Source organism: Rhea pennata, chromosome 24 (assembly GCF_028389875.1).
Source record: "Rhea pennata isolate bPtePen1 chromosome 24, bPtePen1.pri, whole genome shotgun sequence".
In the NCBI taxonomy this organism is placed as follows: Eukaryota; Metazoa; Chordata; class Aves; order Rheiformes; family Rheidae; genus Rhea; species Rhea pennata.
Genome location: NC_084686.1, coordinates 6,405,563 through 6,430,434, shown reverse-complemented (window position 1 = coordinate 6,430,434; position 24,872 = coordinate 6,405,563). Strand labels below are relative to the sequence as shown.

Sequence of the window (24,872 nt, the reverse complement as noted above, 5' to 3'; positions counted from 1 at the left end):
ATCCTAGGCAAGTTAAGAATAATGGACTCCTGTGTTTACTTATTACTAAGTACACAACTATTTAATTATGTCTATTTGCCAAAAACTGCATCTTTCAAGGCAAGAAGCAAGCATGAAGACAGCGAGACACTTCAAATTCTACTCAAAAAGTATATTTAAACAAATCAACATTTTCATCATTTTTTCTGCTTGTAACTGCTGAAATACTGATCAACTAGACACTTTTATACTGAAATGCTACCACAGGTAAAGGCTTATCTCCCACCCAGTTTTGTCCCTGCCATCTTACACAATACTTTTCCAAAGTAAGTAATGAAGCTGCAGCCCCTTTCCAGCCACACAGTTCCAAGACTGATGTCGTATTTAAAGTGACAGACTGTGAATGCACTCTGCAACCGTGGCATTTAATTTAGAAGTCAGCACTTGACACGTTGAAGTATTCAGAATTCCTGAAGTCTGTCTGGCTGCACAGTTGCATAATTTGAACAGGGATAACCTACTTATAACTGGGCAAGACAGAAGTATGTCAACAGACATTCCCCTGTATGTCAAGGGATGTTCCCTTCCTCGTCACATACCAGCAAAAGCATCGCTGCCTTGTCACCGTTTGGTTTTCTTGTTCAAGCTACTGGTTTACGTTGCCCCTCTTGGCAGCGGAAGAAGCCGTTAGCAGGCAACTTTTTTACGTGGCCATATATATGGCTGCTGTGCAAACAATACCTATGTTTTCAAGGAAAACATTTTGCCTTCTCTGCCAGCCCAAGAAGAGGAAAAGGGGTGCAGTGTAAATACTTTTCACAAATACATTTTCACTCCTTGGCAGAAGCATGAAAATCAAAACACACTAAAATTGACAGGCGATATGATCAATTCCTCACACACCTGGCAGGTTCCACAGAGAACTTGGAAATTATAATGCCTAAAAATATAATTGAAGTAACACAAATTACCAGATAGAAATAAAGTCAGACATTCTCAAAAGAACACTGAAGTCATATAGTTTGTCAAAAATAATCGATAATGTTAGCGAACTGCTAGATATGAACTAACCAACACAGGTGCAAAGTGCCCAAGACCTTCTCTTTATCAGTGACATGTGAAGTCACCATTCACCTTAGAGCACAGGTATTGCACATCTATTCACAAGAAGTAAACAAAAAGGAAGAAGCCTCCTTCAAATGGGTCATAGGATGTAACACCAAAAATAACGTTTGGACACTTGTTCAACTGCACACACAAGGAAAGCTGTATTTGCTTTGATCCTCTTAGCAAACAGCTGACCAGACCCTCATAACAGCACACTTCGCTACAGACACCACAGACTGAAACCAGCCCTTTTAAAACTTGCCAGAGTTTATGATTAACCTCCTGTTGCAACAAACATGGCATGGATTCAGTTTCACTTACTGACAACTTCTCTTACATAGTACAGGAGAAATATATAAGGACACTCCCCCTCGTCAACCTCATGGTCACAGAAAGAGAAATTCTCTCACCCTGTAAACAAAACCAGTGAGAAACCTTCAGCGTGGGAAAGCAAGCACGATACTCCCTCGGCACGAGTTATCATTCATGCAACATCCACCCAGAGAGACAAAAGTGGGGCTGGAAATTCCCTTCCCTGGTAAAGGCACTGCTTGGAGTTTTTGCACCAATTAAAATCTAAGATTAAAAACAGCTGTTTATACAGAAGTAGCCCCTAGGGAGACACACTTACGGCATTATAACTGGTTTCTGGTATAAACAGCTTTACGTCAATGAGGTATTTATATTGGTAGAGCTATATCTAAGGTAGCAGGTTAACACTTGTTCAGTTATATCTTCTTAAATAGATGCACATAAACTCAGGCAAGGTCTCTACATATACCACACACTGGATCTGCATTATGTGCAGACCTCAAGCAGGGGCAGGAGAGTGGAGTTTCAGAAGGAAAGTGCATTACCTTTGAAATACTCCAAAAGACTCCTGGACACTGGTCTGTGACCTGCCTGGACTGAAGCCATTTCTGCTCAGTGTCACTTCACAGGGTTCATGAACCAGTGCCACAGGCATGCCAGCACATGATAAACAACACGTTTCCTACTCTACAGGCACTTGCAGCTAGAAGCTGCGGATCAACTCGGGAGGTGAACTAGATAACCTCCACCTAAATAGAAGCTAAGAGCAATAGATAGCCCAGGGTTTAAAACAAAACAAAACCGAAAAAAAAAGAAAAAAAAAAACAAGAAAAAAAGGAAGAGTCTCACATCAGGCAAGAGTAGCACAGGTAAAGAATGAGGGGAAACATAAAAGTTGGAAAGTGGAGAACTTTTCCACAGAGGTAGGGAAAACTCAGGACCTCACACGTGAGGAAGATAATAAACGCAGGAGCTATCTAGAAACATGCAGAATGGATTTGGGACTGCACAGGAACAACAACAAGCTGACAAAATGGGGAGAGCTTCAAATAACATAGGTTTGGAAAAAAAAAGAAATTGAATGAATTTTAGACCAATGATTTCCAACTTTGGGATCTGCAGATACCTAGCAAGTCCAGACTACTACAACTGAGCAGTCTGCCAGAGCATAAGGGAAAAAAAAAAAAAAACCACAAACAAAAGTCAAAGCTAAAATCAAGGTAGGCTTAACCTTACTTTATTTCACCGAAATATCATCCACTGCACATTAAGAAAACAGGCTGAAAGTCTCCATCATGAAAGATGCAAAAGGCAGCCATGAAGTACAGCCAAGAACGGATAAGAAAACAGTCATTTTCAATATATGCAAGGCAGAAGAGTGACTGCTGGGAGAAAGGAGTCAGAATGGATGGTCTCTTTGGCCCAATTTACAAGGAAGTACTAAGGTCTAGAGGCAGGCAACAGAGTACCTACCACTATGCACCTGCAGAGAACATGTAAGACACAAAAAGACAAACAGCGGAAACTTTCTCCTGGGAAGTGCATAGCAGAAATACCTGCCTCCCGAAGGCTACTGGTGAAATGCCTGCTGTTGCTTTCCAGCCTGATGTGAGCAAACAAATACAGTGCAGGACATAACAGTTTTTGGTAGGCAGTCAACACGATAACCCTGGTGTATATGCACAAGTGGTCCCAGAGACAGTGGAATACCCTCTCCCTTCACAGTAAGTAAAACAAACTTCATAGTGCAAAACAGGAGATGGGCTGGAAGAGTTGTCTATTAGACTTTAGTGGAAGATATGTGCATGCCTTTTTGGGTGAAAAAACTTAGCAGCTTCCTGCAGACAGGAAGAAGCCTCCTGGTGCGTCTGTAAATAACAAGCTGCGGTGTTCAAGCAAGGAGGTATTCCTCTACACACCTGCATATGGAAACAAGTTCAGCACATTTTGGAAGGCAGTGAACCCCTGCTATATGTGGATGTATATACCAAAAGAGGCTATGGATTTTGGCAAGCAAGAAGCAAAATATACCCCTCCCCAGCATCTGCATGTGCCAATGTTTATGTTTGCATACAGCAGACTGGAAGCAAAATAATCCTGAACGCACAGAGGGGCGGAGGGGAACGGGCAACAGATCTTGGCAGATGAGCTCTGCAATGTCCTCAGCATGCATGGACACGGGCGCAGGTGGAGGCATCGCAGTGGGCCTTGGCAGATGGGCAGCAGAGAACATGCAGAAGGGGGTGGCGTAGGAAATAAATAAATAAGCAAGGTGCAGCAAGCTTTTGCCTAACAGCTAGGATTCCCTCTCTCCCTTCCACGAGCCTGCATCGGAGAAAGGAGACAGCGGGAAGCCCTCCGGGATGCAGCAGACAAAACAACTTCCCTCCCCCCCCCCCCGCCGCCCCCAGCACTGCACGCACAAGGGCGCGCAGCAGGGCACCTCCAACAGGCCCCGCAACTCCCCGGCGGGAACGCAACAGGCAACGCGACCGCCCGCCGCGGCGGCGCCCATCCGCGGCGGCAGGACGGGCGGGCGGACGGACGGACGGGGCGCACCAGGCCACGCGATCCGCACGCAGAAAGAAAAAACCAAAAAAAAAACCAAAAACAAAAAAACCCACGCACGATTACAGCCCCCGGGGGCGGGAGGGAGCGGTCAAAAACCGCCGCCGCCACCACCACCTCCCCGCCGGCCCTGAGGGGAGCCGCCGGCCCGAGGGTCGCCGCCCCCCCGCTCCCCCCCCGCCCCGGGCGCCGCTCGGGCCCCGGCCCGGTTACCTGCGGTCGGTGGGGCCGGCTGGGCCCGGCGCGCGCGGGGAGGCCGAGCCCCCCTACCTCGGGCCGCGCTGGGCCATGACGGCGGGTCGGGAGGAGGAGGAGGAGGCGGGGGGGGGGGGGGCAGGAGGCCGCCGCCGCCGCCGCCTCCCCCTCGGGCGGCGCGCGCGGAGCGCGGAGGGGAGGGGAGGACGCGGCACGGGGCTGGCGGGGGGTGGGGGGGGGCGGCGCGAGCCCCCCCGCGCGCGCGGCGTTCTGGGGGCGGGGGGGGGGGGGGGGGCGGCGGCAGCGCGCGCTCCGGCGGGGGGGGTGGGGCGGGGGGGAGGGGGGGTCCCGGCGCTGCGAGCTCCCGCGCTCCGCGCCGCCCGGCCGGGCACTTTGTTTGTGTCCCACAATGCACCGCGGCGGCGGCGGCGGGGAGGGCGGGGCCGCCGCTGCGCACGCAGGCGCAGTGAGCCGCCGCTGGGCGCGGGGGGGGGGGGGGGGGATGAGGGAGGGGGCCGAGGGGGCGGGGCGTGGGGCGGCGCGCGCGGCGGGGAAGCTCCGCGGGCACCGCCGCGACCCGGGCGGGCGATGCGGGGGCCCGGGACCCCCGGGGCCGTGCACATCGGCGGGGTCCGGTGCCTGCATCCCCCCCCCCCGGGCAGTGCACATCGGGGGGGCTACGGTGCCTGCATCCCCCCCGGGGAGGTGCACATCGGCGGGGTCCGGTGCCTGCATCCCCCCCCCGGGGCGGTGCACATCGGGGGGGCTCCGGTGCATGCATCCTCCCCGGGGCCGTGCACATCGGGGGGGCTGCAGTGCATGCATCCTCCTCCCGGAGCGGTGCACATCGGGAGGGGCTCCGGTGCCTGCATCCCGCCCTGGGGCAGTGCACATCGGCGGGGTCCGGTGCCTGCATCCCCCCCCCGGGGCGGTGCACATCGGGGGGGCTCCGGTGCATGCATCCCCCCACCCCCGCCCCGAGCCCGGTGCACTCGGGGCACACCAGTCAGTGCATGAATGCCCCTGGGGCCTGGGGCGGTGCACATGGGGCGCTCTGCTGCATGAGTCCCCCCAGGGCCCTGAGCACTCCAGTGCACGCACACGGGGCACAGCCGTGTACGGGAGAGTGCACACTGGACACTGCTGTACATGCAGCCCCCCCAGCCCAGGGCACTGCAGTTCCCCCCCAGGGCAGTCCCATGCATGTGCCCCCCCCCCCCCCGAGATGGTGCACAGAGCACACCCCATGGTGTGCATCCCCCCTAGACCAGAGACCTCTGCTGCACATATCCCCCCTATCTGTCTAGGGTCCTGCAGCACATGCATCCCCTGACTCCATGCCCCATGGCAGTGCACGCAGAGCATCCCCCCCGCCCAGGTCCTGCACGGTGCACGCAGGGCACCCTGATGCATGCACGTTTCCCACACTGTGGGACAAACAGGACTCGTCCTCCCTGGCCGCCGCTCCACTGCCATGCGGTCAGTGCAGGGAGGAAAAGAAACCCCCTTTGCACACTGTCTTTCTCCCAAGGAAATACCCTGCAACTCTGCAGCAGGAAGCTCACTTTCGACATACCTTCCAACGTCTGAAACTCAAAAAACCACAAGTTTCCCTCCATCACGCCCGGCACTGTGGCGTGCGTCCCTGTGTGCACGCGGCCAGGCTCCCGCTCCTGCTGCACATCCAGAAACCCCGGGGAAAGAGCCACGAAAGCAGCAGGGCAGGGGCTGATGCAGAAAGGCGGCGTTTCGCTGCGGAGAGCGGGCAGGTTGGACAGGGGCATGTTTGAGCGGGACTGACAAATTGCCCTGGCCAAGACGAAGGTGACTGCGGATGCAAGTCCTGCGGCTTTCATCCATCCCAATCAAGTTTAGAGCTAATGAGTCTAGAGTTAATCCACCCCTACAATTTGGTCCAAATCTGCACTAACTCAGAGTAAGCATGGCTTAATTTAACTCAATTAGCCCATTATTTGATAATTTTTTTTTCTTTTTTTTTTTTGCAATGAGTACTCAGTAAATTGAAGCAGGAAACAGATTGAAAGGCCACAGTCCAAAAATGTTAATCAGCAGTAAAAACTGGATATCAGCGCCTGGAAGACAGCATGCTGCTCCCTGCTCTATAGGCAAAGAAAGGAAAATGAGGCCGTGCTCCTGGCGCTGCAGTAAAATCCCCAGGACCGTGGTTATTTGCAAAGCTGGGGAGGGAAGCAGAGCCCAGGCAGGCTCCAGGACTTCTGAACTCTTCCTTCGCTCCCCCTGGCTCTGCATTAGCTCCCGCTCAAACCGGGAGCGACCCGGGCACGCTCGGCGCGGCGCGCTGCGGCTTTTCACAGCTGCCCCGGCGTGGTTTGCAAAACGAGGATGAGCCGGGTCCTGCCTTGCTCCACGATGCTGCCGCGGGAAGCGCAGCGCCGGGGCCTTTGAATCTGTGCTAGAGCGAATGATTTTAGTCTGTGTGCAGGCAGTGAGATTTCCCAAAGGCACCGATCCCCGTCGGCCTTTCAGCACTGGCTTTAAGCAGACCCAGGCAGGGCGTGTTGTGGGATTGCTTGAGTTGTAATAATTTTAATGAATAAAGCGCAGGTTTGGTGCCGCAGAGTTACTCTATAACCACAGGGGGTTGTTACACTTTTAAAAATGCATTTTGCTAGGGAAGGAGGGTGCTTTGCAAAGCGAGGGGGCAGCCCGGCGGCACCCAGGTCCGAACACCCCGAAAAGGTAGTAAAATTCAACGCGGTCGCAGGGCTGGAGGCGGCTCCGCGGGATCGCGCAGCAGCCGAGCAGAGGGCAGCGGAGAAAGCACCCTCCGAACGCGCCAGGAACGATGTTTGCATGAGAAATCAGGGCGAAATCACGGCTGGAGAGCGAGGCCCGGCGGCCGCCCGTGTCCGGCGGCACGGAGCAGAGCCGTCCGGCCGATGAGCGGGACGAGGAGGGGGTTGCACGGGAAGAGGCTGCAGAGCTGGCTTGTTATCTTCAGCCAAACGGGCCTCAAAGAGCTACAATTCCCAGCCATAAATAATTCAAGGGGAGGAAAACACTAATAATATAAAATCCACTTCTCTGCCCGCTATCTCAGGATCTGCCCGAATGGAAAAGGTGACAGAAACGCTGAGAAAAGAAAAGTAAAAAAAAGGAAGACTCCAAAATTCTTGGGATACGAGCAGAAAACACCCAGAGAAAAGCACAAATTGAAGCAAACACAAGACGGGGTAATAGGCAGGAAGTCCTTTATTGAAGAGGTAAAGGCAGAGTCACAGACTATCTGGTTTCAAAGTCAAAAACAAAGCATGGAAATACAAAGAAAAGGATAAAATAGGAAAACCGCTTGTTTTTCCCCCCTTAAAATGCATGCCCCAAGCTTACTTCTGCCGGATTTGGTACGCTTACCAAGGCCCATCGGAAATCGCACCCGGATTTGCGCCGCCGGGCGCGTAACTAAGCGGTTAAAGGACGAGCAAAACTTCCCCTCTCCAGCACCGCTGGGGCTCGAGAGGGGGGACGTGGGGTGGGAGCAGCATGTTCAAACACAGTCCTTCCCCCCCCTCTGCCCCCAGACGGCTACTGTACAAAACAAAACAGAAATTTATAATAAATACCTAACACAAGAGGCTCAGTACGTTGCTACAATCCTTCACTGAAGGGAAAACATATATATATACATATATATATCCTAGTATACAACCTCTTCGACAAAACGGTCGCCCATGGGGGAAAAAAAGCTACCGGGCGCTGAGGGAGGAAGCGACCCCGGCGCGGGGGACGTGCCCGCGGCGGGAGGGTTTAGGATGCTCCGGCTAAGCGGCGGCGAACACGCGGCGCTGGAAGCGGCCCTGGGCCCGGTCGCCGCGGCCGCTTTCCTCGGCACCGGCTCGGGCTGAAACTTCTGAGCCGTCCTACGTGGGGGGGCTCGCTGCGAGGCCGCGGAGGAAACGCGTGCTCGCCTCCGCGTCAAACCCCCCCCCTCCGCGGCCCAAAGGGGAGACGCGAACGACCCGGCGAGGCTGCGCGACTCCAGCGCGCAGCTCTCTGTGAGAGTGAGAGGGTTTAAACTCCCGGAGATTAATTAGCAGACGCAGGACATTGCCCGAAGGTGGGTCTGGAGCAAAGCCCAAAAAGCGCCGCGTCCAAACTCCGCAGCTGGCCTTTATTTTGTATTTTTTTTTTCCTTAAAAAAAAAGAGCCAAGGCCAAATCCTGTAGCCTGAGCCCTCCGGATCAGGAAAAGACTTAACCCCCAGGTAGGAAAAAAATCCTCCTTGGTTTCGATCGGAATTACCCACGGACGATAGAGGCTGAACATCTCAGGTTTAGCTCAACTCTCGGACACAAACGAAACGGGCCCGGGGAGGGAAACCCGGCGTCTTCCTCGCTGCGCCGGGCGGCAGTTTCGGGAGCCCGCGGCGCCGCGCGCTTGGGAAGTTGCAAGGGGGTAAGGGGTTTTTTTTTCCAGGGCACGCGAGGGGCCGAAGGCGAGGAGCCTCTAGGTGGTGGGGAGAGCTCCTCTTCGAGAGCCGGCCGCCACGAAACGTTTGCAAATTCCATCCCCGCTCCGGAGCCGGGGGCGGCCGCCAGCGCACGTACGGCGGGAGGAGGCTGCCGCGAAGAAGGGGGGAAGTTCAGCGACTAGGCAGCCATCTGCGCCGGGGCCAGACAGCGTTCCCGGCCGTTCCCTGCTGGGAACGAAGAGCTCCAGCCCCGCGAGCCGTCCTTTCAGACCGTCCGGCCCAGAATTGCTCAAGCAGGGCTGGAGCCAAAGCCCGGGTCTGAGCATCCTCACGCGTGCCGAGGGCTGGAAACCAGCCCGAAGCGAAGGCACCCACCCGGCCGCGGAGAGGCCGCAGCGGCACCTGCGAGTTCTGGGGATGCTCAGAGATTTTGCGTCATCGTAGGTGATAAATCCGGCAGGAAGCACTCCGGTCGGCTAGCACGACTTCCTGCCTAACGCGGGCCAGGAGCCGGCCCTTCGAGCCAAATTAGCAAATTATCTCAAAAACTAAAACCACAGCTGATAAAATAAATAGGCGGTGCACTGGAAGCCAAGGAGGATGGCTATGGGAAAGGAAATGCTTGCACACCCAAGTGTCCATCCCAGGGGCACAGCTTCTCCAAGGCCACAAGCGTTTCACAGTCAAAGCACTGCAGAAGCTTGAATTAATCCCCACAGTAGCCCTGCAAACCAGATCGGGTATAACTAGCCTCGGTTTTATAGCTGGGGAAGTTGAGGCATGGGGAGTAAGAGTTCCTGCCGGGATTGCAACTTGAGAAATAATTGGTTTGCAGTGCCATGCTCCAACTCCTCCGTCTTGGGAGATGATTTCTTTGTTTTCCTCGGTGCTTGTGAAGGAGAAGGGGAGCAAAGAAGACGGGCAGGGGTGCAGGTATACACGCAAGGCTGGTATGAATGTTTTGGACTGACCTGAGTTTCCAATGAATCTGCTTGTCAGAGTGAAAATAGGGACTGTCCTAAACAGCTCCCTGAATTTCAGCATCTGGGGATGTTAGGGGTCAGCGATTTGTAGCATCGTGGATTATAAATCCGGTAGGAACCACTAAGGTCATCTAACTCAACTTCCTGCCCAGCGCATGCCAGGAGCTGGCCCTCGGCTCATGCCTTGCCAAATTAGCAAGTTATCTCAGAAACTAAAACCACAGCTGATAAAACACGCCTCGCACTCGAAGACACCCACACTGTTGAACAGAGGGGACTGCAAGCCGATCCAGGTTCCCCGGTCTTCACAAAGAGATCCAAATTTTATCGCATCCTGAATCGGGTCCCCCAATCCCAATCTCCTTGGCCTGCAGGTGGGATGGTGAGATCAGAGAGCTAGCTCCACATTTTGCAGCAAAAGCCCCCTCCCCATTAACAAACCCCACCGGACAAATTCAGTGTCCGTCCAAGACAGCTCCTACCGAACCAAGCGGCAAGTCCGCCCAGAAACCGGCTGCAGGAGCGGGCCTTGGTGCAGCGCTGGAGATCAACACCACCTCAACCCACGTCCTTTGACCACGTTGAACTTCTGCAGGAGGGAAGCTGCACTCCAGGGCTGGGCAGTCACCCGACGAGCCCGCTGTTGAAACTCGAGTCATCCACTTTGGAAATAGCCTCTAAATATGCTCCTTTTTCCCCTTAAATTAAAATTTGCCTGCTATCAGCCAGTTGGAAAGCAAGAAAGGACGAGAAAGAAAGTGATTCCTCCTCACTTTGACACTGTTATTCCCCGCTCTGAGGTAGATGTCTATCGGGTGGGGATGAACCACTGGAGAGTGGTTACTCTTTCACGTCCGTTCATCTTTCTATGTCCGTTACCGCACGTTCGCTGTCACACGTACAGCTCGCCGGGCGGGTCGCCGCCTGTGCCGTGTGTCTCCGTCGTGGCCGTCCCTGTCGTGGCTCAGCACTCTTGCAGCACGCAGGCTGCGGTGGCCGGCGGCGGCGCTGGCTGGCCGCACTTCTCCGGGGCCACGATCTTCCCCGCGTAGTCGATGCAGGAGGCGCTGCGCGTCCGCACACCCTCTCCGCAGGTTTGGGAGCACGGGGACCATGGGCCCAGGCGCCACAGCGGGCAGGGGAAGTCTCCGCAGGGCTTGATGTCCTCGGGCTTCAGGGCTCTGTCGCAGGTGGATGAGGCCTGGCCTTCGACATCCCGGCAGTCCACCGTCCGTCTCTGCCAGCCAGAGCCACATGTCTTGGAGCACTCGGACCAGTCACCCAAGACCCACTGCGAGGTCAGCATCGGCTGGATGACGTTGGCCGACTTCTTCTCTTGGCCCTTCTGCTTGTTGAAGGGGATGTCCTTGGGAATGAAGAAGGTGTACTTGACTTTTGGTGGGAAGATCTCACTGGCGATGGTCAGTAGCTGGACTGTGAGGGGTTCAGGGAGCTGCTGGAAGCTCTGGAGCCTCTCCAGGGTTGTCATGGAGCCACTGTATTTCAGGATGGTTCCTTTTATGAGGATGTCCTGCTCCATGGCCGAAATGGCAAAGTCTCCATTCAGCAGGTACCTGCCCTCCAGAGTCCTCAGAGCCAGGTAATTCCCGTCGTGACGGACCCCGCGGTGGCTGCGCTGCTTGATGTCGATGTTGGTTGCTCCTGCAGGGATCGTGACGATGTCGTTGTAGCCGTATCTGGATGGGGCAAAGAGACACGGTTGTTTCCCTGGGCTTACGAAGAAGAGACTGACACATGGGACAACGAGCTGCCTGGGGCAAATGGGATTGTGGCACTGAAGCCATCTCTATGGATCCGAGAGCATTCAAGAGCTGGAAATACTGCAGCTGTGTTCAACTGGGAAACTTTGCTGAATTACATACAAAAACGAGCACTGCAATCAAACCAACAGCCCCACAGCTACTGCGCTCAGTAGGAAATTCCTGCTACTCTCGTGCTGCCCTTAACCCTTTTCTGTTGAAGAAGTTGAAGTGTTTTGTACTAAAAGCCTACTCTGCCCACCGAGTCTGCCACCGATGACACTGAAGGCTCAGACAGGGAGTAAGGGGATGGCTGCTAGGCACCGCAGGGCAGGAGGAAAAGTGGGTTGGCCAGATGACGCTGCTAAAAGCGGATTAGCGGTGAAAGAGTTAACAGACCTGACATCTGCTCTGCCAAGCTGGTACTAGCTCAAGAGCTAAGGCAGCAAGAGCAGGGCCAGGCGCAGGCAGCGCTGGCCTCCGTCAGAGCCAGGCTTGGCGAGGCGCTCGCCTCGGGGGCCGCGGCGCGTTGCGCGGCGTGGGGCTCGCTCGCAGCCCCGGGCGTCTCGTAAGGACTCCTCCCGGCTAGGCCGAAACGCCACCGTGCCATCCCGCACCCTCGCGTGAATCAGGACCCGGGGCCGGCCGGAGCGTTTTGCACGCGTTTCCACGGTCCGTGCTGCGGTTGGGAATTGTGTTTCGAGTATTTTGGAACAAAGCCTTAGGGTCAAACTCTGCTCTCAGTCGCCCTGGCCTCTCTAACCCTGATCTTAATGGGATCTCTTCTTGGCCGTAGTTACCACGTTAATCTCTCCTTAGTCAACCACAAACAATTCATAGGAGAATGGAAGCTCCATTCATCTGGCTCCCTGGAAGGAAACCATTTAGGAAATCTAATTTGACTGAGTGAGTCACCTCACCACATGGAATTGGATGTGTCGGGCTTTTGTTACTATCTTTTCAGCAAAAGTCTCCACGGGACGCTTTAACTTCAGCTCTCCGACAAAGCAAGGGAGATCTCCAGCGAGGGAAGCAGCTGCCTCTAAGCCCGTGTCCCCGGACTGCAGTGCACCCCCGAGCTCAGGGCCAGGGAAACGTTACTGCACGATTTATGTCCCACGACAGCCCTTGAATATACGTCAAACACGCTCGGCGCGCCGGGCTGAAATCCGTGTCGTAAACTCCTCAGGGCGGCAGTTTTATTTGCAACCAGTAGCACCCTGAGCATGTTGCCGGTGTCAGCACCAGCTATTATTTTAGGAAAAAAAAAAAAAAAGCTCTGCTTGGGTTACATAACATTGCCCAGAAATAAACTCCGTGTAAGCCCGGCGGAGCGCGTTTGCACGGCCCCAAGCCTGGGTGGGCTGCACGGCGGGCAGCAGCGCTCCGCTGCAACCGCCTCGGCAGACGAGCCTGCGCTGGCAGCTCCTGGGGGAGGCGGGCGTCTGGCTTCAGCTTCTGCAGTTTGTCCTGCAGAGCGAACGCTTGCTCCTTCCAGGGAAGCGCATCAGGTTGGCAGGGGCGCCCGGATGCAAACCGGTGCCGGGGAAGGTCCGGAGGTGCCGAGAAGCCGTGCGGGGAGGCTATCAGCCAGATGTGCAAACGCTCTCGGATAAGCCTGGACTTGACCGTGTTTCCTCGGCAGCGAGCGTAGGGAACGCTTACGCAGAAGCCGGGCTTTAGTGAACATCTGTCCGGCATTCCTGGGCTGGCTGCAGGGGCCCGAGTGAGCAAACACTCCCCGCCAGATGTTGCTGGGTCAGGATCTCTGAGTAGTTAAAGCAGCTTTTCCAATCACATCCTCAAGAGGAACAATTTTGTCTCTTTGCTTCCTTCCTACAGCCTGATGCTGCCTCTCTCTCTCTGCGCTGCCCCTCCATCCCATCCCTCTGGACCTGCTCCCCCCGGGGGGCCTTACTTGGATCGGTTGAGCGAGCCGGATATTTTCCTGCAAGTGGAGCCGTTGCCGCCGCACACCCCACACTTGTCCAGCTTCTTGGAGGACCCAATGACATGATCGCAACCAGCCTTGATGCACTGGCCGTGGACGCAGATGGAGAGGGTCTCCGGTCCGCACAGTGTCCCATCGATCACCTGAGAAAGAGCAGATGAGAGACGATTTGGCTCCGCACGGGCGTTTTAACACGGTGAGGGAGGACGCTAATAGCTGTCATCACAGGAGGTCTTACTTTGGCCTCAAAGACTTTAAACTCGCTCCTGCCTCTGGCTCGGCAGAAGAGCTTGCACCGGTCTCGGGGCGACACTCCCGCGTATTTGGGAACCCATTCGAGGCGATTGCCGTCCAGGTCCGTGAAATTGTAGTTGTTGTACTTCTCACACTGCTGCTCCCTGAAGCTCTTGCCTGAAAGGAAAGGGGCGAAACGTGACTGCCCAGGCGCCCGAAGGGCTGGGCCGGGCGGCCGGAGGAGCCGCGGGGAGCCCTGCTGCTGCCTCCACGTGCTCAGAGGTGCGCGAGCCAAAAACCCACCCTGCCAGAGAGCAGAGCAACCGCCAGCGAGCGGTTCGGGAGCAAAGGGATGGGGGTTTTGCAGCCCGCGCCGCACGCCTCACCGTCCGGGGGGCACTCCTCGGTGCGGCACGACTGGTACTTGGCGCGCTGGCCCTCGCAGTAGCGGCCGCCGTGCCGGGGCTTGGGGCTGTCGCAGTGGCGGTAGGAGAACTGCACGCCGCCGCCGCACGTCCGCGAACAGGCGCCCCAGGGGCTCCAGGGGCCCCAGGCTCCGTCCACCGCCGGCTGCAAGAGGCCACGGGGCGCTGGGAGAGGCGGCGCGGAGCCGGTCCGCCCCGCCGCCCGCCATCCAGCAAAGCACTTAAGCACAGACTTCGCCTAAGTGCTATTTGCTGCCACGAGCCCGTTCACGTGTTTGCAGTTAAGCTCGGGTTTAAGCGCTTTGCCGACCGACGCAGAAATCGCCCTTGGTTTCCCCAGCGGGGAAAGGTGCAGTGATCTTGCGGCAGAGCCACCTCGGTCTGCTTTGGACCGGCCCCGGCCTCGACGCAACCCATTGCGTGGCCTGATCCTAAGAAACGCGAGCGCCCGGGGTTGCAGCCCGGGAGCGCGGCCCCGCGAGACCAGGCACCGCGCTGGCCGAGCGGGCGGCGGGACGGGGTGCCCCGGTCCCGCGCTGAGCGTATTCCTTGGGAGAAGGGTGGAAAATCGCACCCGGTCCGATTTCCCCCTCCTCAGACGCAGCCCGCGAGTCTGAGAGCAAAACGGGATGCGTCACCTCTGGGCGCTAACGCCCTGCCTGCCCCCGGTTTGCAAAGCCTCTTTCCCGGGCTCACCTGGGGCCGCAGGGCGCCCGGCGGCAGGCAGCCGCCGTCCCAGCACAGCCCGCCGCCCTTGCAGGGGCTGCCGTCCGCCCAGGGCAGGCTGCCGTTCTTGGTGTGGCACAGCGGCTCGCCGGTGCCCGTCCGGCACCACAGCTGGGCGCAGACGTCCTCCTCGGTGGTGTTGGGGCAGTGCTCGAAGTCCTCACCAAAAATCTGCTGGCACTGGCGGTCCAGGCTGTAGAGGGGCCCCCGGCCGGGCAGCTCGGTGGGCAGCGCCAGCGCTTGGGCTGGGGCATCGAGCAAGCAGTCCCCTGAGCCGGGGGCGGAAAATGCAAGAATTAGGCTGGAATCGTGTTGGGGCCAGGCACGTGGGCACAGGTTATGCCAAGACGGGGAATGCAAAACCTCTGCGGTCCCGCTTACCCCCCAAACCACCCCAGGGCTTGCAAAGAGCCCGAGCGATTAAAGCGAAGGCCAGCGCGGCGGCGGCCGCGGCCCCGAGCCTTACCGTGCCCTCCGTCCAGGAATTCAGTGAGGTACATGGCGCTGCAGGGCGACCACGGCTGCGTCTTGTTCAGCTGGACAAAAAGTGGGGCCATCACGTGATGCTTGCCGAGGGGCCCGAAGAGCCGCTCGCAGGTCTTGGAGTCGTCGTGGGGCATGCTGAGGACGTGCCCTGGGAGGGGAGAAGGCGTCAGCGAGCCGGGCGCCCGCCCCGGACGGTGAGCCGGGCCCGGCTCTTCGGGCGGCACGGCCCAGGGGCAGGTGCCCGGAGGCGGAGGCGCCCGGCCGGCCGCTCGGCTTCGAAAGCCGGCTCGGGCTTGGACGCAGGCATCACCCTCCCGGGCTGGCGCGTCCCCCAGGCCCTGCGCTGCCGCACGTCGTGCCAGGGGGTCTCTATCGTTTATCAGACATATCCCACCGCCGCGAACACTAGTTGTTCGGACAAATCGGAAGCAATAAAAAAAAATGAACTAACAAGGTGCCTGCTTGCTTATTGTATCTTAACGGTACTGCGCGCTGTGCAGGCCAAGCCGGCCCAAATTAGGCACCGGCTCAGTGTGAGCAGCACAAAACGGGCGAGATGTTCTCGGTCCCACGCTTTAGCTCACCGTAGCTCGGCTACACCAGGCAAACGCGCCGGGGCGCTCCTAAGCGCGCGTGGCCCTCGCCTGCCTTAACCTGCGTGGCGGGGCCCCCCCGGGGCTGCCGCAGGCTCCGGGGGGGGCGATGCCCAGCCTCGAGCCCCCGCCGCCAGGGCATTACCCAGCTCGTGGGCCAGCGTGTAGGCTGCCTGCAGGCCCTCGTCCTCGATCACCGAGCAGCTCTTGTTCCGGTCGCACATGGTGCCGATGTCCGCCACTCCCAGCGTGTCGCAGCTCTGCTGGCCGCAGAAGTCCTGTTGGGGAGCAGCGCCAAAGGGGGCTCAGGCGGGCCGGGGCTGGGGGGGAGGACCCCCGCCGGCGGCCGCAGCCTCCGGCTTCCCGACTTGCCCCGTTTCCTGGCCTGCCTGGAGCTCGCTGCTCACCGCGCTGCGCTGCACGAACCGCTGCCTCTCTCTGCGCCCCAGCGAGCGCCACGCATTACCGAGCGAGCCGCGGGGATCCCTCCTCCTCCTCCAGTAAGGATGAAGAGCGGGCAGGGGACAGCTCTGGTGCTTCTCTCGCCCACCCCCCCCTCCAGCTCAGGCCCTTCGGACCTGTCTCGTCAGCAGCACGGCGGTGTCGTAATGCTCGGGGTGCCGGTCGCTCGGAGGGTTGAACTGCTGCTGCCAGCTGCAGAAGTTGCGCAGGGTGAGCCCGCCGTTGTCGGACACCTCCGGCCCCGCCGCCTCGTCGTCCACGATCAGCACCTTCACCACCACCAGGTTGACGGCGTTCTTCAGGCTGGGGTGCTTGTAGATGCGGGCCGCCACGGACATCAGCGTCAGGACGTGGTTCTGGAAGGAGAGAGGGGGACGGGCGATGCAGGAGCGACGCCGGCTCCGTAGGGAACGTCGGCGCCTCCGGCAGACCTCGGGGAGACCACGGCAGAGCTGCCGGTGGGTCTGTTCTAACCTCTTTGCTGGGAAAGGACAACTCAAACCTCTTCCACGACGTCTACCCCACCCCGACAGGCTGCATTACAGAGGAGAGCCCCACGCCGTGGCCGTAGCCAGACCCCTGTCTGCTTCCAGCCACCTTTCCACCCCCGCCTCCGGCTGCACTGAGCCCTGTGCGCCCACCGGGAAAACCTCACGTGTCCTCACCAAGGTTCCCGCAGGCTCCCCGAGGAGGGAGAGCGCGGAGGGTGGCACGGCGCAGGGCCGCCGAGCTCGGGGAGGCTCCGTCCCCCGCCGCGGGCGCAGCACCGGGCTGCGCTGCCAAGCCTTCGCCCGGCAGCGTCCTCCGCTCCGGCCCCTCGGAGAACCAGGGATTACTTAACATCTCAGGCGCTCCAGCAATGTTTAGGCTGATGTAAACATCTTATCAGAGCATCGCGATTCCTCTCCGCCTTGGCCCCCGCTCCCGGGCTCGGCGTCACGGGAAAGAAATGCAGTTGTTACGCAGCCGCGTCCTGCTGGGGAAGGGAAAGCGGCTCCTCTCGTCCCAGGCGAAGGGCGCTTCGCGGTCTCGCTCGCGCCGTTATCGAGTTAAACGGGAAGGTCGCGACGGCAGGGTTTAAACGAGCCTGACGCTCGCGACCGCGCCGGCGCAGCGGTTTGCACAGAGCACGCCGAAACGCCGTTTGCTTAGGAAAGGCGGATAAATCGGTGCAGGCGACAGAGCTGCACCTTGCATCCTGCGCCCCCAAAGCCACGGAAAACATCCGTATTCCTTCCCCGGAGCTGCAAAGTGCCAAAAAGAACTGGGAAAGCGAGACGGAAAGTGACCTGAACAAGCAGCTATTTAGTGCAGATGAAAAGGTCCAATTCACTTGTTCCACCATCTGGCAGATATTTATACCCGTCCTCGGGCTGCACGGGGGCTTGCTCCATTTTGGACGGCTCCACTGCCTCGTTGCAGGAGCCTGGCATCCCTGGGGGGAGAAGCAATCCACCTGCACCGCGCCGGCTCGGCCAAGGGTCGAGAGCCAGGTCCAAAACTGAACCGTGGCATCTCCGGGGATGCTCAGGAGAGGCCGACCGTGCTCTGTGAGCCCGCGACTGAACAGGGATGAGTTAAACCCTGCTCACTCCTGCCCTCCCCTTCCCAAGGAGGCTCCAGCATGAGGAGATGCCCAGAGGGAACACGGCTTCTCCCGGCACGGACACCCCGGGTTTCCCCTCCCGGCGGTCCGGGCTGGGGAGCTCCCGGCAGCGACCCTCCCTCCGAGCCCACAGCGTTGACCCAATGCCCCACGCGTGTCCTTCTCCCTGAAAGGAGAATTGCCCCAAAGTCAAAGCTATCCACAGGTGTCCTTATCCATAGCTGCACAATTACGACAGGATAAAGGATGCTCTCTGCCCTGATACAGCAGCTCTGCTATCTCACTGTACAACCCCCAACCAGCTGCCGGCTGGCTGTAGGGCATCTTGTTGGCTGTACCCTAAGCATTTTGGGGGACATCTTCAAACACCGCTTGGATTGCAGGTGCTCAGCCCAAATGAGTATGCTTCAGGACATCAGAAGAACTAATGCTGCCTCCTGCCTCACTTTCTCACACTGAAGATATCCACTCGGTTGTGTTAGGGATGCTGCTCACCCTCCTTTCTAATGCATTTGGGGTCCTCTGCAGGAAAATGCAAAGGAGAACCCTTGTGTAACTGTCTCGGGGCTTCGCACCCGTCGCTGCACACGGAGGCGCTTGGTAATCACGGCAGAGTCCTTCAGGACCTGCTGGCCGCTTCACAGATATTATCACTCAACATGGCCCTGCTAATGCCCCCAAATGCTGCCTCCTGAGATCAGCCCCAAAAAACGATGAAACCCCCCCCAATATTTCAGGCCTGGCTTTTCCTTCCCTCATCAACTCAATAATTTCTCCTCATTTACACAAGTGTTAATGGAAGCAGAATTAAGCTCTTGTTACCTAATTTAGGCTAGCAGCTGAGCGGTAATGGCTCAATCCATGGCCTGGATCGATTAAAAACAAATCACTGATAGAATTTCCCTAATAATAGCATGGAACTGGTTATAATTTATGATGCTTGAACCCGCTGGATGGTGATTATCTTTTGCTTGATCTGTTACAGCTTATGCAAGAAAATAACTTGGACAATAAACAATGTTTGTGACCGTCAATAAATATTTGGTAATTAGAGTGTGATTACGGGAAGAAAAGTCGCTATATAAATACGGTTATATAAATACGGTCTCTTCTGACTCAATGTTTCTGCTCCCAGTGCATCTCCCAGTCAGATCTGCGGATCTCACCAACATACGCAAGCCATCGCATTTTTTTTGGCTCAGCAAACTTAATTACCACAGGGAAAGCAAGAAGACTATTCGGTCTCCAGAGCTACCTGCAACTGCAATTGCCTGTGTTTTTGCTGCTGAGGAGAAAAGATGCAGAAATAGGGCAGGTATATTTTTTTAATGCTGTGCTTGGAAAAAGACACCCTCGAGTTGGAGAAGCTGCCATGAGAGCCGGCTGAGATTTTCCCCCATCCACTTAACTGTGCTATTGCACTGTTCACCTCGAGAGCTTTTACACTCCTTCCCATCAAGAGGGACACTGTGAGGTGACACACAAATATTTCTCTTTGGGACAGAGAGAAGATGTCAGTAAGAGGGGAAATGAGTGAAGGAGACTGGAAACTCTCTGAAAATTACTGGGGAAGCCCTCTGCTACCTGATGCACAGCTTTTCTAGGAGCCTGCTCGTCCCAGGGGTTTTCCTAGCTGCCGTGCTGAGGTCCTGTATCTCCACCACGCTGGTCACGGGGAGAGCTGGTCTCCTCCAGCGCCAGCGCAGCTCCCCTTGGCCACTTCCCACTCGGAGAAGCTGGGTGGAGCCCCAACGGGGGGGGGGGGGGGGGGACACAGACGACAAAGCAGGCAAAAGCACCGAGTCCACTCTGCCAAAACGTACCCCCGGTTGCTGGCTGCTCCATGCTGAGCTCTGGCTTGCTCTGTTCTCCAACAACCCCTTACCCCTAAACACCGGAGCAGCGCTGCTGGCCCGGGCAAGCAGGGAATGGTGCAGGATTAGGCTGAGGAGCATCCCCACTGGCTCCTTCCCGGCACCTCGGTTTCCCTAGGCTCAAAATCAGGGATCCTGCCGCTGCTCTGCACTGCAAACCGCCTTCAGGCGAAAAGCCCAAATGGAGGGATTAGTCCCGCCGTTATCAAGTTAGCGCTGCTGCTGGGGTTTCGAGGGACAGAGCTCCCCCTGCCATCTCGGACATGCCCTGGTCCTGCGCCTGGCAGCGGAGGGCAGGGAGCGGGGGGAAAAGCTGGGTTTGCAGGAGACAGCAAAAACAACCAGGTGCCTGGGAAAGAGGCTGGCTCAACGGCCCCGGGGACAGATGTGCTCTGCATCTGACGCTCTCCGTCCCCGAGGCTGCCCGAAGCCACCGGCAGGGTCGCAGCAGCAAGGGAGTGCGCGACAGGGGAGAGCGTTTCTGGAGGTGGAGGCAGGGGACGGGGCTGCGAGCGCCGCGCATCTGCTCGCCGCTCGGCTGCTGGCAGGTGGCTATGGACTAGGGACGGGGCGGCACATTGCTCAGCCCCCTGCTTCTCCTCGCTGGCTGCCTGGGCCTCCTACCCGGAAGGGAGCTGAGCCCATCGCTCCGCAGCGCGGCTCTCTCCCTACAACCGTGCAGACGTTAACCCTCTCCTTGTCGGGGGACACGGGACATCACGGCCCTCCCCGACACGAGCTCTCCGGGCTTGATAACAGCTCTGCAAAGGGTCCCCAGACACTGGCTGCAATCTCACAGCCTCCGAGCAGAGCCTTGTGGCTCCGACATGGCAAGAAACGGGGGGATCCGGCCAGAGTCCCTGTCCCCAGCCAGCCCCAGCCCTCTGGCTCAGCCCAAGGTGGTCCCCATGCCCTTCTGGGCAGGCTGCAGGAGCCCTGGGGTGCCTGTCTGTGTCCCCCAGGATGCACCCCAGCTCCAGGACAGGAGGAGGCAACCCCAGACCATGCTCTGCCGTATTCCCAAGCCCAATGCGAAGCCCTCGGGGGGCCGGGGGAGGCCGGGATGGCTGCATCTCCGCCGCGGCGCACACCTCCGGGCTGGCGCTGCCGCCCGCAGCAAGGCCTGAGGTGCGGATGGACGGCACCAGGGCTGGGATGGGCAGAGGGCACCGGCCCCAGCGGGGACCCCGGGGATGGCCAAGAGCCGAGCTGCCAGCGCGCACTGAGGTGCAGCCGTGCTGGGGGCACAGAGCTGCGGGGGAGAGGGGAAGTGGAGGAGACTGGGGGGAAATAGAGAAAGCGGAGGGACAGATGGGATGGAGAAAGAGGAGATGTGGGGCATGGAGAAAGGAGCGGATAGGAAAAGAGGGAGTGGGGGGGAAGAGGATGGGTCACGGAGAAGTGAGGGGGCAGGAACGGAGGGCATGGAGGAAGGTGGGAACGGAGGAGCGGAGGGCACGGGGGTCACGGAGAAGTGAGGGATGGAGAAGGGGCAGGAGGGCGCGCAGGGGCGAGGGAATGGGGAAGCGGAGAGGCGCAGAGGCAGCGGGCGTCGGAGGGGAGGGGGGCAGCCCCTTACCTCCACGTCCTCGCCGTAGAAGCGCACCATGGAGGCGTCGGCCACCAGCAGCGTCTCCACGTAGCGCGCCGCGGACACGAAGCGCCGGGCGCGGCGGGGCGCGGCGGGCGGCGGCGGCTCCCCGCGGCCGGGGCCCGACGGCGGCGGCGGCGGGGCGGCGCGGCGCTGGAGGCGGTGCGGGCGGCGCCAGGGCGGGCCGGGCGCGGGGGGCCCCAGCGGCTGCAGCGCGTAGGCCCGGCCGTCGAGCAGGAAGGAGCCGCGGAGGCCGCCGCCGCAGAGGCTGAAGGCGGCCGGGGCGTCGGGCCGCGCCTCGACGGCGCCCGCGTAGAAGCCGCAGGCGCGGCGCGGCGGGCGCGGGCGGCCCCCCAGGCGCTGGAGGCGGAGGCGGGGGGCGGCGAAGGCGGCGTCGGGCCGCAGGCGCAGCACGAAGGCGCGGCCGAAGGCGGCGAGCCGCAGCGCCAGGTGCCCCGGCGGCGCGGGCAGGCGGGCGGGCAGCACCGCCTGCGCCTCCCGCGGCGGCGGCGGCGGCAGCGCCCACGCGTGGCACAGCAGCAGCAGGTGGAGCGGCGCCCGCCGGCCCGGCAGCGGCAGCGGCAGCGGCAGCGGCATCGCCCCGCCGCGCTGCGCCCTCCGCCGGGCTCTCGCCGCCTGCCTCGGCCCCGGCCGGGGCGCTGCGCACGGAGCGGCGGCCCCCGAGCCGCTGGGAAGCCGGCGCCGGCTGCGGAGCCCTCAGTATTTATACTTTCTCCCCCGGCTTTGACATAAGAGGTTTATTTTTGATCTCTCCCTGGTCCCCACTCCCCTCCCCTGCCAGCCAGAGGCTGGGGGAGGAGGAGAAGGGAAGGAGAGAGAGAGAGAGGGAAAAAAAAAAAAAAAAAAAAAAGGAGAGAGAGAGAGAAAAGAAAAAAAAAACCACTTTTGGATGGGATTTGAGGCCAATCAGGAGCCGGGAGCCCCGCCTGCCTCCAAGTGTCAACTCCAGCCTGTTACTCTCGCAGCATTAACCCCTTCAGCCCGGGCTGCGCCCGCCCCGCGCGGGGGCCCGATCCTGCCAGTGCGGCCGGGGGCGGCGGCCCCGGGGCAGAGCCCGAGGGGCTGCGCTCCTACCGCTTCCGCCCGCTTTCCCCGGAGGAAATGCCCCCGAGGGATGCCAGAGGGGGCTGATTCGTCTCTTATTTTCTCCCGCGTCACTTTGCTGCTCCTCGGGACAGTGCCCGCAGCCATCAGGCCTTTGCCATCTGCAGAGCATCTCATTTGAGCGTGCAAGGCAGGAGGTGCCCTGGGACATTTTACTCGATGGTTCCCATGTCCTTTGCAAGCCAGGGACAGAGTGCATTGGGCCCCGGGGAAAACTCCGACAGTGACAGATACAAGGAGGTTTCCATGCCCTGAACAGCTGGGTCCCCTGGTGCTGAAATAAGACAGTGGGTTTCACGAGCTAAATCAGGTTTCTGGAAAATATCTATGCAAATAAAACAGTCCTGCAGGCTTCTCATGTCCCCTTTTGGGGCCAGTGTGTGGTGCGACTTCATCGAAGAGGCAGACACAGGCTGGGAACCTGCTTAGCACTAGGGAACTACTGCTGTAACGGAGCAGGGGAAATTACCCCATATATATGTGCCTCTTCCCTCCTGAGCCCTCCTCGCCTGCCAGCTCACAAAATTCCCGGTCTCTGGATCCCCTTTTGTGCAGCACTGAAGTATCCCAGGGTGTTCTTGCTGCAGTCCAGCAGCGGTGGGTCCTGTCCTGCTTTGTGTCCTGTTTTTCTAAACTTTTTTGCAAGGAATAGCACATAGGCTGGAAGGATAGAGCAGCGCTTGGCGTCCTGAGATACCTGTGTTCCTGGCACCTGGGGAATCAGAGCCCCAGCCAAGACTGAGCAACGAGGTGGAGGGTTAAAGACTTTTACCTTTACATGAAGATGTCTTTACATCTGCCCCTCTCTGTTATTATCGCTACTTAAAAGCCACATCCCTACCTATATAGCAAACATGCAGCAGAGTCTGGAAATAGCAGCGTGCTCCTCAGGGGCCAAGGCTCTAATTACTGCTTGTCTTTTTAAAGTGCGTTTTTCGTGAGGGGCAGGGAGGGGGGAGAGAAAAAAAAATCCACCCCAGGCATGGCGTAGTTCCCTCTGGGACATCTCTCATATCAAATGCGCTCCCGCTGCAAATACTGCCTTGGCTGCTCTCCCCTGCTACTCGGCTCCACGAGGGAGCAAGCAAGGCTTTGCTCCACCGGGTAGAAAATCAAGCGAAGCGCAGGAGGGCAGGCACGCACACGCGCTGCCCCTGTGCTGAACTAGGGCAGGTAATGCTGCAGGGGCCGCGGCGCACGTCTCTCAAACAGGATGCAATTTATTCCCGGCTATCCGTTTTCGTAGCTGCATCTTTGATCTCGGAGGACGTGCCTGCGTCTTAGCTCCGGGGCAGCGCTGGTTTTCATTAACGGCTCTTTCTGCAAACGGTAGCTGGAATTTCTCGTAGCCGACACAAGGCTCGACGGGCTTGTCGCGAATGAGCTCGGAGGCACACCAGGACCGGCTCTTCCCAGGCAAAGCAGCAGAAGGCAAGATGCTCTGGAGACTTTCCTGGCTCTCTGCTTCTTAATCCTGTAGAGGACCACAGCAGAGGACACCGGGGTCTTTCACGCCAGTGCCACTGCTCACCGTGACTGCTGCACGGGGCTGCGGCGCTCGTTCCTGCGGGGCTGCCCGAGCATGTGAAAGCCATTAACTTGGCAGTCACTATGATTTAGAGACACTTTGATCAGCCAGTTTGCAAACCTCTTCCCCTCTTCCTTCCTGCAAAGCCGCGCAGTAGCCAGCCCCCTTCCCCATCCCTCCCGGGAGGCCGAGCCCTGTGCGCAGGCACCCGTCTCCCTGGGGAGGTTTGGCCACTGGGATGAGACACACATTGTGTTTGCTGTTCCCGTGAGATTGCTCAGTTTTGGGTGTCTCTGGCATGCTTTGCCCAGCTTGCTCTGGATTCGGGCTCGCTTCCCTCCCGCCGTGCTGGCCCAGGCTGGTTGTTTATCCTGGTACTATCGTGCTCGCTTTGCCCTCGGTCCTTCTCTTGCCTCGGGCAAACATTTGAGGGAAATATTTGAGATACAAACAACAGCTACAAACCCTCTCCTCCAAAAAATTGCCACTAGATGTCAGTGCCGCTTTACGTCAAGCTGTGCAAATCAATAAATGGGTCCCTGTGGGTTAGCTCCAGTAGAGCAGGTATTGCTCCAGCAAGAGTGGTGGTGGTGGTGGAGACATTCACGAGTTTCAAACCAAGCACTCTGGATGCCTCTGGGGATCGATTTCCTACTTCTGCTGCAAAAAGTGTCGTCCTGGTGGTTTCCACGAACAAGCTGGTGAGAGCTCGCTGTGCCTGTGGTGTGAGCAGGCCGCCCGGTGTGAATCCTGCCTCCAGGCACTTCCCTCAAGCCATCAGAAGTTGCTGCTGTTCAAGTTGTCCCTTCATTTGCAACCACTGTTAGCAGCAAAATTCATGAGCGAAATCCCTCCTTACCTGGCACCGGAGGAGCCAGGCTCTGCTTGTCCCTGGTGGTGTAAACCCAAAGGAAGTA

General features: G+C 58.4%; 2 protein-coding genes across 3 annotated transcripts in view; both read right to left on the bottom strand.

Moving 5' to 3' along the window:
- The window catches only part of ZBTB44 (zinc finger and BTB domain containing 44), a 43,003-nt gene extending 38,630 nt beyond the window's left edge, over positions 1-4,373 (bottom strand). For both annotated transcript variants that reach the window (XM_062594525.1, XM_062594526.1), the window contains exon 1: positions 4,180-4,373. The gene's annotated coding sequence lies outside the window, so the exon portion shown is untranslated. The remainder of the gene's footprint in view (positions 1-4,179) is intronic.
- Positions 4,374-7,377: 3,004 nt separating this feature from the next.
- On the bottom strand, positions 7,378-21,857 carry ADAMTS8 (ADAM metallopeptidase with thrombospondin type 1 motif 8; the record flags this gene model as incomplete). The annotated part of the gene is made up of 9 exons (XM_062594394.1): positions 7,378-11,291; positions 13,273-13,448; positions 13,544-13,716; positions 13,926-14,109; positions 14,661-14,959; positions 15,157-15,324; positions 15,915-16,047; positions 16,348-16,587; positions 21,291-21,857. Coding segments are annotated over 9 exons (2,673 nt in total), but the record flags the coding sequence as incomplete, so codon positions are not given.
- Between the last annotated feature and the right edge of the window lie 3,015 nt (positions 21,858-24,872).